Raw genomic sequence first — 14,026 nt, forward strand, 5'->3', positions numbered from 1 at the left:
AAGCTGAAATTGCACTTTGAAGTGCGATGCTTTTCTAAAAGACCTCCCAGCTGTACATTGTGAAGCTAATAATGTACATTGTACTCCTGTTCTCGCTGTTACTGTTTCTGGCAAGAATTCCCAAGAATCCCATTGTACTTGATCCTGTATGCTTACAGAGTTAGAGGCTCAGTCTTGGAGGACAGGCATACATCATTTTAAGTACATTACTATACCAAACTCCTTCATTACTCATTTTGGAGATGGAGGCTGGGTTCCAGGGCAGTTATGGATGCATCTCCTGGATCTGCTCAGCACCAGGTGAGGAGCTGCTCTGTGGACTATTTATTCATCTCCAAATTAGGCATCTCAGAGGCATCAGGGTTTCTGATTTGGATCTCCAGAGAGAAATGAGACCTAGAAGGGGATTTGCAGAAGTCTTTAATTTAAACACAAAACTGTTTATGCCAGCAAAGAACTAAATACCAGGAGAAAAGTGGGGAAAAAAGCTGAAGTGGGGTTAAACTTTTGTGTCTTGTTGAGGGCCAGAGATGGGTCTTTTCTTTTATTAGGGATTCTACCAACCCTTCTTCTAGATAAAGCTCAACCGCTTAGAGTGAAAACTCTCTGCTCTTCTGTTCTGAATGTGTTTTACACCTCCTTTGTTCATACCCAGTCTTTCCTGAAAGTGCAGAGTTGCACTTATCCCTCCTGCACATGCATTGAAGACCTGTACTCAGTCCTCCTGCAAAGCTGACAAGAGCCAGCATTCAGGCCAACTGAGGTGCCCTGGTTAGGGTCACTCTGTAATGCAGGATATACATTCCCCAGTGCAGGCATTATGGCATGGTCCTCAGGGCTTTGTGTTCAGGAGGTGAAAATTCAGGTGCACAAGTCACATTTCAAAGCCATTGCTGAAGGTCAGTGTTCCTGATGAGGGGTGATAGCAAAGCTGATGGATTCCTTTTCATTCTCCAGTGAGCATCCTTTAATCTTGATTTTCTCATCCATGGAAAGAAAATAAATAGCTGTTACCTTTCAGTTATATTCATTTTACTGAGCTTTGTCAAACACATTGAGGCCCTTGAGTGGAGCAGAGAGTCATCTCAGTACCAGAAGTTTAATTGCAGTCATAAAAGGACACACTTTATATTTATAGACATAAATAATAATTATTATTATTTCTATATTAGTAATATTTACATATTTGATGTATGTTTTAAAAATAGATAAACAGATTATTTGTTTAAAGGCATTAAATTATGCAAACATTACTTTCAGTATATGATCGCTGAAGGCAAAAATATGTCCCTCAATGAATGACATGGACAGAACTTACACAATCATTCCCTGTTTGCTACTGAACCAGGATGGTTTTCAGAGAATTTCATGCTACAGATCAGCTGCTGGCAGTGACAGAAAGTCCACATCTCTTCTTTCAGGTTTTTTCTTGCTCTCTAGTTTGATCCTTTCCTTATAACACTTGTAAAAAGAACTATTTAAAAAGCTAATGTGCTTAATGTCTTCTTCAGTAACAGCACAGGAGTTCATGTCACTACAGAGTTATCAAATCACAGGAATGAGAGTTTCATAAAACTGCAAAATGTGTTTCATTATGAAGAATGTCTTTAGCACTTTGCTGCTATCTAAATCATGCTGATCATGCACCTTCTGGTTTTTTCATCTATAACTTTATATTTCTTGCTTTTCCCAGATATTCCCCATAAATTACCTTCTAAAGCAGGTCATGAAAACAAGGCTTAGCTCCTCACCAAACTCAGCCCTTCAGCACTGTGCAGTGCCTCTCTCCTGTGCTTTTCTGGAAAAAAAAATCTGTCTGAGGCTGGAAATGGCTTCAAATGAGCGAGCTTGAAATGGGAAAATCCCAGTTAAGGCAGATTTTTAATTATTAAATTTTCTATTAATATATTGAAGGTCAGTGGAACTGACCCAGTTTTCAGGAAGCTCTGAGCAATTTCACCTGATCTTATATTTTAGCACTAAATCCATATTTATTAAAGGATTTAGCAGACAGGTCAGAAGCAGCTAAATCTCTGATTCTGCATCACATGAATGCTGAAGAAAAATTTTCATCTGCATTGCTCTTCTCTAAGCTGGAAAGCTTTAAACTGTTGTCAAGCCAATTTGAGGATATGTGGGAGATAGGGGCAAACATGTAAAAATGGATTTGCTAGAAATGAAGCACAAATTAACATCATTATCCCTTTCCCAACTCCAATCTTCAATGTAATGTGAAAATAATATGAAATTCTGAATGATGCTGTTTCCTTGTGTTGGAGGCTCCTGTGTCTGTTCCATCAATAAAAAAGGGCCATGAACAAAGCACTGCACTGGTGGGTTAGTGTTTGATAGGTTTCTTTTCCCACTTTTCTTCTGAAATATCAAAGGCAACATAGCAGTCTTTTTGTTCTTAAGGGCACAGATTTATGTCAGTTTTTAGCAGGATATGCAAAAAAAAGAGAAAGAAGCAGGTACGAGTTTTTTATTAGAATGAGTAATTGCTTTAGTATTCTAACTTCTGAAGTGCTGTTAATGGACTGTGACCTCATTATACCTGGCACAGTGCAAATGCAGAACAAAAAGGATAATCTTGGCCTCAGATAGTTGAGATTCTTAAACTTTAAGTGAACAACAACAAAGAGAGACATGATGATGGAGACAGAATAAAATTACATTACAGTTTTTGTCAACACACTGTGGAGAAGTTAAGGCACATCAGCAGCCACTGTCACAATTTTGGGTAGGATTCAAGATGAATTAGGATTTTGAAGAGAGCCTTGAGGAATTCTGAGGCAGTTTTAACAGACCAGACAGAAGTACCTCCCCTAATCATGAGGAGATAATGAGAAAAAGAAAAAAATTGTCTAAAAACTAGCCAGCAGGCAGTTGAGTCTGGGCACATAGAATCACAAAATGGTTTGAGTTGGAAGGGACTTAAAGGGCAGTTAGTTCCCATCCCCTTGCCATGGACAGAGAGACCTTCTATTAGAGCAGGTTGCTCTAAGCCCCAGTAATGGGCTGGTTCCTGGTGGGGATGAGCAGGTTCTGGAACTGAAGATGAGTAATTTCTTTTTATATTTTTTGCATAAAAAATAATCTGAATCCTATTGGAATAGCATTATCCTTTCCTAAGAATAATGCTTATGATAACCTAAGACATCTGGATGAACCATCCCAAGCTCAGCAGTGCCTTGAGCACTGTCTGCTCCAGAAATTCTCCCTGAAGGAGATTTCAAGTGAATCATCCTCTGGAATTCTTTTACCTTTCTTGACCCACAGAGGGCAATTAGGTTCAGTTCAGTTCTTCAGGTAAGACTGACATTGCATGAGGTGAGATTCGGGCAATGTAAGACATCACTCCAAGACAATAACATGACAAAACTCCAGATGGGAACAGTGATACGAACTTGATTCCTTAGAAAAAAATCTGCATCCATTAACCAGTTATCATCCATCAGTGCCCTCTGGTAAGTACAAACATTAGGGAGCAAAATACAAGGTAATGCTGCAAGTTCAGGTGTTTCTCACAGAGGTGCTTGGCTTGATTGTACTGTTTTAGGACATTAAGCCTCATATTTGCTCTTAGAATTGGGCACCAGATTTACTCATAGGATCCCCTCTCTTCAAGGAACTACAAACAGCTTTGAGAGCTGCACTGTGAGATGAGGTAAAACACAGTGCACCTCTAGGAAAGGATAAGGAGTGGCTAAGCTCTTCATGCAAACACTGGATGAGATTAAAGATGAAAGGAAATATTTAGTCACCTTTTGGGAGCAGCTGGTGTGAAAATATTTAACAGGCAGGTCTTTTATGCACAGGCAGAGCGTTCTAACTAAGCTTAAATAGGCAGGAGCAATATAGTGCAGCTGGCCAGTCTGTGAATACTGTAATAGGAGAATTAAAAGCTTTCCTTCTCATTTGCTCATGCAGCTCAGATGGTAGCTAATCATGTCCTCTAATTTTAACAACAGAACTGGGAAATGTACCAAAAAAATGCAGCTTGTAATAAGAACAGAGGTGACAAATTCTGTCCCTGGGACTGAATGACAAAGAAACGATTCACCTGCCCTTTTCTGTAAAACAGCCTTAGCTGTCTCATTCTGTCCAAAAAGATATGTATTTAAGTGGAAGCTTAATCTGAAATCCATTTTGATCATTTCTTTGAGTGCTATCAGAAAAGTAAAAGCTACTCTGACTATTTAATCACCCATTAGAAACCTGTGAGCATTTAAGAGGGCTGTGTTTTAAAGAACCAGGGCATGTAGCAGGTTGTGTGTTGTAAGGGTATTTAAGTTGTAGGGTACCCACCTATCTTAAAACTGGCAGCTAAATGGAAGATGTAGTTTTGAGAGTTCCTGGCTCCTGGTTTCCTGTCAGAAATAATTAAACTACATTTTAGGGAGACTGTCATAAGCAGTTTGCTTCACAAGTGTTTTTCACAGCTGAGAGTCTCTATTACAGCTCTTGGGGCCTGGGAATCCAAACCACCTTATATATCCATTATATATGAATTATACATTCATAACCTGGAACCTGCACACTTTTGTTTGCATGGGTGGTGGTTTGGCTGGGGTCTCAGCTGGGTGGGAGATGAAACACAAAATGTTCCCAGCATTCCCATTCTGGGTTAGCCTAAGATCTGTTTGTTTATACCATGCAGTGCATATCCCTGGCCCACGTGTGCAAGACTATTCCTTGGCTGCATGTTGTCTGAGAAATATTTCAGTCAAGATGTAAATGTCCCAGGGGGGTTTTCCATCCTTTTTCATAGGAATGACTGCACAGAGACTGTTTTTCAGAATATGATTTTTCTTCTCTCTTCACCGTTTTTTAATGCTCTCCATTATCCTGGTTTGACACTTTTAAATAACTCCAGGAAGGCTTCTGACTGTCACTATTCTTACTATCTCTGGGTTTTTTTCCTCCACCGCCAATCTGTAGACATCTGACATTTCCATCCTACCTATAGCATGCAAGACTGCTTATTTGGGCATCAAGCAGTTCATGTGCCTGTCTCAGAGTTCACATTTACCTGTGGATTCATCACTTTCCTTCTTTATGCCTTGGTTAATTTATCTGAAAGGTGCTGTGCCTGAGTCAGGGGAACCCTCAGTATCCATACAGGCATGGGGATGAGGGATTGAGAGCAGCTCTGAGGAGAAAGACTTGGAGGTGGATGAAAAGCTGGACATGACCTGGCAATGTGCTCTCACAGCCCAGGAAAGTCAGTAATGCCCTGGGCTGCATCCAAAGCAGTGTGGCCAGCAGGGCCAGGGAGGGGATTCTGCCCCTCCATTCTTGTGTGACCCCACCTGGAGTGCTCTGGGACCCAGTTGTGGGGGTCTCCAGCACAAGAAGGATGTGAACCTGTTTGAGCAAGTCTAGAGGAAGCCACAAAGATAATGAGAGGACTGAGGCACCTCTGCTATGGGAACACACTGAGACAGTTGGGGTTGTTCAGCCTAGGGGGCAGAAGGCTCTGGGGAGACTTTGTTTGAGCCTTTTTACTACTTAAAAGGGGTTTATAAGAAAGATGGGGACAGATACTTTAATAGAGCCTGTAGTGATAAGACAAGAGATAATAGTTTTAAATTCAGAGAGGGTAGATTTAGACTAGACATAAAGAAGAATTTTTTTATAAAAAGGAAGAACAGGGTATAATAAAGGTGTGAAGTGACCAAGCTGGCATCCTCTGGATTGCTTGGTAAACTAGGAGCAAGAAAAATTGCATCTGGTTTGATATTCTCAGATCAAAGTTCAACACTTGTGAATAAAGAATGTAAACTAATAACCAGAGAAGGGATTGCAGTCTAACTAGAGTAGCCCTATGGTAAAAGACTGCTGGAAAGCACCAGAGGCTGCAACAATAATTTTTGGAGTTCGGGCTTAAATACCAGTACTCTCAGACTTCGTCATTTCTCAAGGTATTTCTTCTCAGCTTCCTGAAATTTTAGCAGCACTAATCTAGCTTTTGATTTTTTTATCCGCTGTTTCCTTTATCCTCCCCCAGACTTTGTTTATCAGGTCAGCCAAGGAGAACCAGATTTACTTTTTTTTTTTTTTTTTCAGTGCATCTTTACTGCTATAATATAGCAGTAAACTTGCAGGTCCTGTGTGCTCATCACCAGCCTGACCAGCCCACACTCCACTGCAGTGCTGTCTGGCAGTTGGGGAAAAAAGTAGAAAATTCACATCTGAACTCCAGCCCTTCAGCAAGTCAATAATTGCCCATCCCTTATGCTCTTATTGGGTACTGTAGTATGATATTACCTCCCTCGCAGCCAGGAGCTGTGAAAATCTGTGTCTCAGTGCCAGATGCAAAGTGAAACTTCTGACAGCAACTCGAGCCCTTCCTCAGCTGTGCCTTCATTGTTTGATAGTGTGATTTCTACTTGCTTCCAATAAATCCTACATTAGATTCTGTAAAATCTCAACAGCAAGTTGTGTGTGCACATGCTCTGTTTACGTACCCAAGATGCCCAAGTACTTTTCCAAGTTTGATTATAAATGATACAAATAAGATCCTGAGTGTCTTAAGCCCATTTGAACTCCAGAATTCTTTCAATAAGAGACTTAAGCATATAGCACTAAGTGTTTGAGGGGGTTTGGAGATATCCATGATGCTGCAGTAAAAGTTTTACTGAAAACTGGATACTGTTCCACCATCCTCAGCTTTTTGGGAAGCAAGAGCTAGATATTGTTCTCATGTCACACTTGAAAAATGCGGTGTTTTCTAGACATGCAAGGTATTACTGTTGTTCCTATCATAAATTACTGTTGTCCAAAGAACTCTCTGATCCTTTTCATCATAAGTCTGTTTCATCATAAGGGACTGAAGACCTCACAGCTCTCTGCTGTGGTGCACCACTTTACTCCTGGAGCTGAAGTGGATGTTCTGCCCTATATCAGGAGCATATCAAAAGTTCTTGAATAGCCCAAAGGTACTGTAGATGGGATATTCAAAGACTAAAAGCAGCTTAAGTACTTCCGAATTTCAGTCAGGTATGATGTTAATGCAGGATGAGAAGTTTTGAATATTTTATATGCAGCCAGTGACACAGAGAAAAGATGTGCACTGCAGAGTACCTTGGTACCCTTTCTGAGCTTCCAGCCCAGCCCTGCTCAGCATTTCTGTTCACATCTCCGCGTCCCCAAAAGGAACTGTGTCCTTATCTATAAAATGGCTCAGTGAAACAGAAGGCTTGAGGTCAAAACATTTGGGAATTTAGAAGCCCCAGACAAAAGTCAGAGAGAAAATCTCATAGGCTGAAATACTGTGAATTGCCCCTCCTTCAGTTGAGGAAGGGAGAGTGTAGTCGGGGTGGCTTATGAGAAATGCAAAGTAACAGCCAAGTAATGAGTCTGAATAAGAAATAGATTAATTCATTTCATCTGCAGTGCTACACTGCATCAGTGTTTGGACTTTGTTTTTTCTCTTGAAATCAATCCTGTATAGTAATGGGGGTTACAGGCACTTTAACACCTGACTCATGGGTATGTCTTCTCCACCTAGTCTTTGTTTTTCCAGACAAATACAGTGTTCATAAAAACAGGTCTCCCAAATTCATGCCAAGGCTATGCCAGGTTTTAGACAAAAGTCTAGTGCTGGACAAAAATATTATGCCTGTGTCTTCAGGCCTGCTGGGGCTCAGGGAGGTTTGAGAAGGCCACCATTCCTGAAAAGGCAAGGTCCTTTAGCTCTTTGCTTTTTGGAGGTAAGTACCAAAATATCTGGCTGTAACTGTGCTTCCATTAACTGTGATAAGACTTGGGAACAAGCACCATCCTATCAGCTCCAGTGCATGTGTCTCACAAAAGATATAGTTATACTTCTGAATGTCTGAGAGGGGATTTTTGATGAGGTGGTAGGAGAATAGGGACATAGAAGATGTAAGTTTGGTAGAAATAGAAATATCCTTTCCTAATTTTAAGGGGAGAAGAAGGATTTTAATGAATCCCATCCCCAGAATCGTGGTTTAAGAAGGCATAAACAGGCTTTACCAGCACTTAACCTCAGCATCAGTAGTTTATCAGCACATTGTTTCCACACTTAGCCAGATTTTAATTAAATGTGACTTCCGTTCTGCTTATTGGAAGAGCCTTCCCCTTTGGATTTGAGCATCACAAAAGCTTGAGGAGTGCAAGAGAATTAGAAAGCAAATAGGAGGATCAATCACAGCAGCCCCTTGCAATCCGTGTCCATCTCTTTTTTGTAATATACTTATTAGATTCTTATTGTCAGGGAGGATTAGTGTTATGAGCTCTAGGAATTCCATTCATTGCCCCGTAAGGCGAGGTAGTGAAGTGTGTCTGCTTTTCTTAACAATAACACTCTGGATTTTCCCCCTCTCCCCTCTCTCTCTCCACCCCTATCCCCTCCTGTCCGTTGTCTCCTCTCCCACAGAGATTTGTGCAGCGGACTGCGGAGGACACGGCGTTTGTGTCGGGGGCACCTGCCGCTGCGAGGAGGGCTGGATGGGCACAGCCTGTGATCAGCGGGCGTGTCACCCACGCTGCAATGAGCACGGGACCTGCCGGGATGGCAAGTGTGAATGCAGCCCGGGCTGGAACGGAGAGCACTGCACCATTGGTAGGGAGAAAGAAAACCCCACTCCTTTTCAGAGAATAATTGATGATTAGGAAGGAGAAAAGGAGCATGCTTAATTGGATATGTGTGACTTAGTGTAGCATGAGCACCTTTGTTCTTGGATTTCAGATTCTGATATCATACATTTTCATGTGGGAACAAGACAAAATGTCCTTTCATTTGTCGGTGACATGGCTATATATATTTTTTATTATCAGACATGAAGTACACCTATGTGGTGTTTGACAAGCCTTTAAATGTCAGCTAGAAGCTTTTTTTAAAAACATCCCACTTTACCTCTCTTGAGAGGTCTTTTCTCTGGCCTCCAAGACTCCTCTGCACTATGGTGACAGCATTTTTAGAAACATGCATCTGATTTTAAGGTTTTTTTCCCTTTTATTTGCTACATCATTTGCACTGTCACTTTGCTTGCCAGTATAAAAGAGGAAACTGCAGTCAGATGATTTCTGGCTGGTATTTAACTCTGTCTTGCTTATCCCTTGTCTGTTCAGCTGCCTTTCTAACCATTTCAATTCTCTCTCACTTTGTTTCTGTATTCCTCATGCGCTGGCACTACTCATGAGCTCTCTCCTTCATGTCTCTTGTTATTGATGTTATTATTAATAAGAAGCCAACAACATGCCCTAAATCATGCAAAGAGGTTCAGTTCTCATATTAAGCAATTTGCAGCATCATTAATGTACTGCCTTGGCTTCACCTTTTCCCTTCTCTCACTTAACTACTTAATGCATTTTCCCTTCTTCCTTTTTTCTGATTGTCATGCATTCAGCCTCTTCAGTTCCACTGCTATAGTCATGCTATAAAATCAGTAACCCTAAACTCCCCAGATACCTTTTATTGTATATTAATAGAAAACTAAATTAGTGAATCCAGTTCTGTTCTCAATAATGCCTGTGTGGACCTGAAAAATTTCAGTTGACTTTAGAAGAATTGTTCCAGAATGAAAATTCTCCTCCCATTGTTTTATTTTAATCAGCTTCTTTTAAAGACAAGAAAATTTATCTCTACATTACTTTCATTATGTCCTGATAACTAAAAATCACATTTCATCAAGACTAACCACTAACAATACCTGGGCAAATATCAGCATACTTATTGTGTGGATTAGCAGCTTAGTTACATGATACATCACTTCCCTTGCTTGAACACCAGGTGCATTTGCACACGCAAAGACAGGAAATGAAGCCTGATCTCAGTATTTTAATTTCAGCATTAGGGTAGTGGTACAAACCATATCTGTGGCTCAATTCTATTTATCATTTATTTATGCTAATGTCACCCTATCACATTATGGTCTCCACATGCATCCCCCTAATGAAAAATATCTAGCTTTTAAAACTTCCTCTGTCTCATTAGACATTGCATTCTGCTTTCTTGTCAACGTCCCTAGCAGCTTTCATTTCTTTTCCTGAGAAAGAGATTGAAAAACTCACCTTTCTTAAATTATTTTAAAAGGAAAAGAGAGCAGTCCTGAGTTAATTGAAATCCTCTCTTTCTATAATATTATTTTATTGCCTTTTATTCAAGCAGTTTGATTGGGAAAGCAACACAGATTCATGAAAGAGTTTTAAAAAATTCAGGAAAAGGCCTCAAATCCAGGGGACAGTTTTATATTGAACTTATTAGGGGAAAAAAAAAAACAACCTGATTCATTCCCTTACTGCCATTTTATTAGTTCTGCTATAAAACCAAAATGCCATTAGTTCAGTAGATGATAATTCTCCACACAGCTGATATGCCTGGACTGTTTTCGAACAACAAGCTTTTACCTTTCATGGTAATTAAATTCATTTGTAGTATTTCTCACTCTAAGTATAAGTGTTATCATGGGGAAGGCCAGCACTGCAATGCAGTCAGCATTGAGATTTTACTGGTGCACACTCTCATTTCGTGTGCTGCTACCTTCCTATTGCAGCACTGCCTTGGTTTAGGAATCATTCTTTTATATTCAGAGTGCTGGAGCAACTCTGTTTCTTTTCTCTTTCCCCCCTCCTCATATCCTTGCATGGTGATTTAGCAACAAATTTGTACATAGTTTCCTGCCTCTGAAGCTGTAAACACTATTTCCTACAGAATATTTCATTGATAAATGTGCAGAATGTAAAGGAGATTTGGCAAAGTTGTAAATACCCAAGAAAATTGAATGGCTTTAGCAGGAGTAATAAGCTAGTTATGTTGGCACAAATGAAAGGACATTGACTTGGAATTACATTAAGTATGTGGAAAGCATTCCCCTCGTCCTTGTGTAATTTCCCTGCATGGCAAATTGTTCTGTTGATGGTAATTCCGTATATGTCTGTGTCATGGCCCAGTTTGCTTTAGCGCTGGCAAGCATAAAACCCCATTGCTGAAGTGATGCTTTACCAGTATTGCCGTGTGTGCAGGTACCACGGTAGAAATGGACAAAACCAGTAAGGGACACTTCTTCCATTTCCTCTCGAGCATGTGTGAGAGTAAGACATCCTTTTTTTTTGTAGGTCATAGGAGGCTCTTTCTTATGATGTTCAAGGTACTCTGATCCCGGTGGATTAATTTTGTGTGCTCCTACAAAGAGTTGTGTCACTGAATGTACTATCTTGATTGCTCACATTCAGAGATTTCATTAGAGTAACCCCAGTTAATTCCCAACTAGGAAATTGATGCAGAAGCTTGCATTCATCATCCCAATTCAGCAAACTTAGTACAGGGGAGTAGAGCATAAAATTGATTATCTAACTGCAGAAATCCTGAAACACAGCAGAAGGGTTTGGTCAGTTTCTGAAAGGAACAAAACACACCATGACAACAATGTCAGTGCCAGACTCCCGTGGTGGGTTCTCCAGCATGTTGCAAATTCATCTCTAGTTAGAGATGTTACAGGAATTCAAGTTTCTTCCATTCTAGCCCAAACTACATCCAGGGAGCATGGTGGGTTTTAGGAGCATTGAGTTTAAAAATAAAATAAGCCCTCTTACTGTGGCTCTGAAAAGCCAAATTGCAGCTCAGCTCTGTAGTAGGCTGCTCTCAGGGTTTGCCTCACAGGAAGCAGCACAGAAAATTTCCTGGGTTTAATAAAGAATCATAGAATCACAGAATTGTTTGGACCTTTAAGATCATCTAGTTCCAACCCTGCTGACATGGATAGGGAACTTTTCACTTGACTAGGTTGCTCCAAGCTCCATTTAATGTTGCCTTGAACACTTTCAGGGATCAGACATCCACAGTTTCTCTGGGCAACCTGTGCCAGTGCCTCACCACCCTTACAGTAAAAAAATTCTTCCTAATACCCAATCTGAACCTGTCCTCCTTCAACTTAAGGCTGTTCTCCCCTGTCCTATGATTATAAACCCTTGTGAAAACTCCCTCTCCATCTTCTATGATTCATACAGGGTTATTTAGAAAAATAACGGCACAGTGGGCTTCCCTGCATGGTGCAGTCAGGATATTCACTATACTTGAACAGCCTAGACACAAGACCAAAGCCATCTCTGGAAAATCAGTTGCTGCAGCTACATACCCTAGAGTCTCCGGAGACCTGGAGGACCAGCAGCTAGCTCTCCAAACACTCCACAGCCCACCTAGCAGGATTTCAAAGCACCTCAGTGCCTAATCCCCGTTGATCTCCGCCAAACCTACATGTTTAACTGCTTTCAGAAATCTGCTCCTGGCACGCATGGGTGATGTATGCAATAACAATGCCCAGACAGACAGGCAGACAGCCTGTCCCACGCCGGCTTCTGCTTACGGCGGCATCAGCCTGGGGTTTGTTTTACATAGCAAAACGCTGATTTTTGAGAAACCTGCCCCTTTAAGTTTGCCTTTCATCAATCTTCTTGCATAAATAATCACATGTGTTCTGAATAGCTGGGGTTGTAATCAGTGCCTCTCTATTTCTGCTGCAGCAGCTGGAAGCCAGACAAGGCGCTTTACAGGTGGATCCTGGTCTCTTTGCCCCAGCTTTCTAACACATCACTTGTGCCCTTTGAATCCATAAAGCAACTCAGTCCATGCATGGCCCAAGAGAAAAATAAGCTTATCAGTGTCTGAGGAAGGTTCTTCCTATCTTGCAGATCTGGTGCATTAGTGGTGGACCTGGAAGTACTGGGTTAGTGGTTGCACTTGATGATCTTAGAGACCTTTTCCAACTTTAATGATTCTGTGATTCTACCCTCTGCCCAACAGTCACTGCTCAAGTGTGTATCCACAGCAGAAGCTGAGCTCTGTGTGACCCTCTGGCACTCACCCTGCCTGGTGGAGATGGGTACCTCTGAACAAGAGAAGAATATGGTTATAGCAGTCAGTGGGAAACACACACTTGCTGCTTTATTCTGACATGATCTTGAATCCATCCAAGGGTAATCTGGCCTTAAATAGTTTGGCAGCATGTTTATCAGTAAATATTAAGCACAGATGAACTTCAAGGACAGTGTTTTCCCTGACCCTGTAACATGAACTTCTTATGCTGTCCCTGGTTCAGCAATAGATGTTTACTTTCTCCTCTCCTTTACATTTGTGAGATCTCAGTTTAACTCCAGTGATTTCCCTGAGGCACTGTCCACTTCATCTCATAGGGAAGATAAAGGGAAAAAAGAACATTTGGGAAATGAAGAAGGAGAGCGTAGTGGGAAACAAGTCCTTCTCAAGGACCTGCCTGCAGCATCTCTCACTTCCCTCTTTGTTCCCTCCCTCTCTGTGAGCCAAGAGAAGTACTCATTATCATTGTGTTCCAGACAAAGCAAACCAAGCTAGCTCAGACTGGTGAGACAGAGGGGGTTTCACACTAAAAATAGCCATGGGAGCTCCTCCCATAGCAGTTCTAAAGTGGCTTCCAGGAGTAGGGTGGTGACATGGTGCTGAGTGTGGTGGTGCAGAGGACACCTTAGAAAAATAGTTTTTCTTTTAAACTCCTGCATAATTTCTCAGCATGTCCCACATGCCCACAGGGTTTCCAAGGGAGTGGCTGTAGGGAATCAGTTGATATTTTAATGCCAGAAGTATAGCCTGTATGGGTTTAGAAAAGAAAGATTCCTGCTACTACTGTAGGAAGCCCCCCCATTATTTTTCAAATTACAAGAAAACATTGATACATAACTGACACATGGTTGGCATTGGCAGCTGCCTCCACTGCCATCACCTGCACAGTGACTGCCTGAGTTAACAGGCTGGGCGGCTGTGGATGTCAAAATCCAAGAGACACATTCCTAGGCTTCAGCCACCATCCAAGCAGATGGTGATGCTGCGCTTCCTGCATCGCTCCCACCACATCAACATGATTAATTCATCTCTTTGCCAAGCCTCACAACTGCCCCATACTAGGTGAGCTCTCCCAGCCCTCTCCACTTACTGACAATAGTTCCTATACAGATCCATTACATTCACAGGTTGGAAAAATAATTCCTTCAAGGGCCATGACCTCCCAGGTGGACAGTCTGCCTGAAC

At 41.4% G+C, this 14,026-nt stretch overlaps 1 protein-coding gene across 1 annotated transcript in view; it reads left to right on the forward strand.

Moving 5' to 3' along the window:
* Positions 1-14,026, forward strand: part of TENM4 (teneurin transmembrane protein 4) — a gene marked incomplete at its 5' end in the record, with an annotated part of 340,098 nt that overhangs the window by 209,543 nt on the left and 116,529 nt on the right. The window contains one exon of the mRNA XM_083855254.1: positions 8,405-8,590. Coding sequence (XP_083711380.1) covers positions 8,405-8,590 — 186 coding nt within the window. The remainder of the gene's footprint in view (positions 1-8,404; positions 8,591-14,026) is intronic.

This window comes from Zosterops lateralis, assembly GCF_965231275.1.
Source record: "Zosterops lateralis genome assembly, chromosome: 2".
Lineage (NCBI taxonomy): Eukaryota > Metazoa > Chordata > Aves > Passeriformes > Zosteropidae > Zosterops > Zosterops lateralis.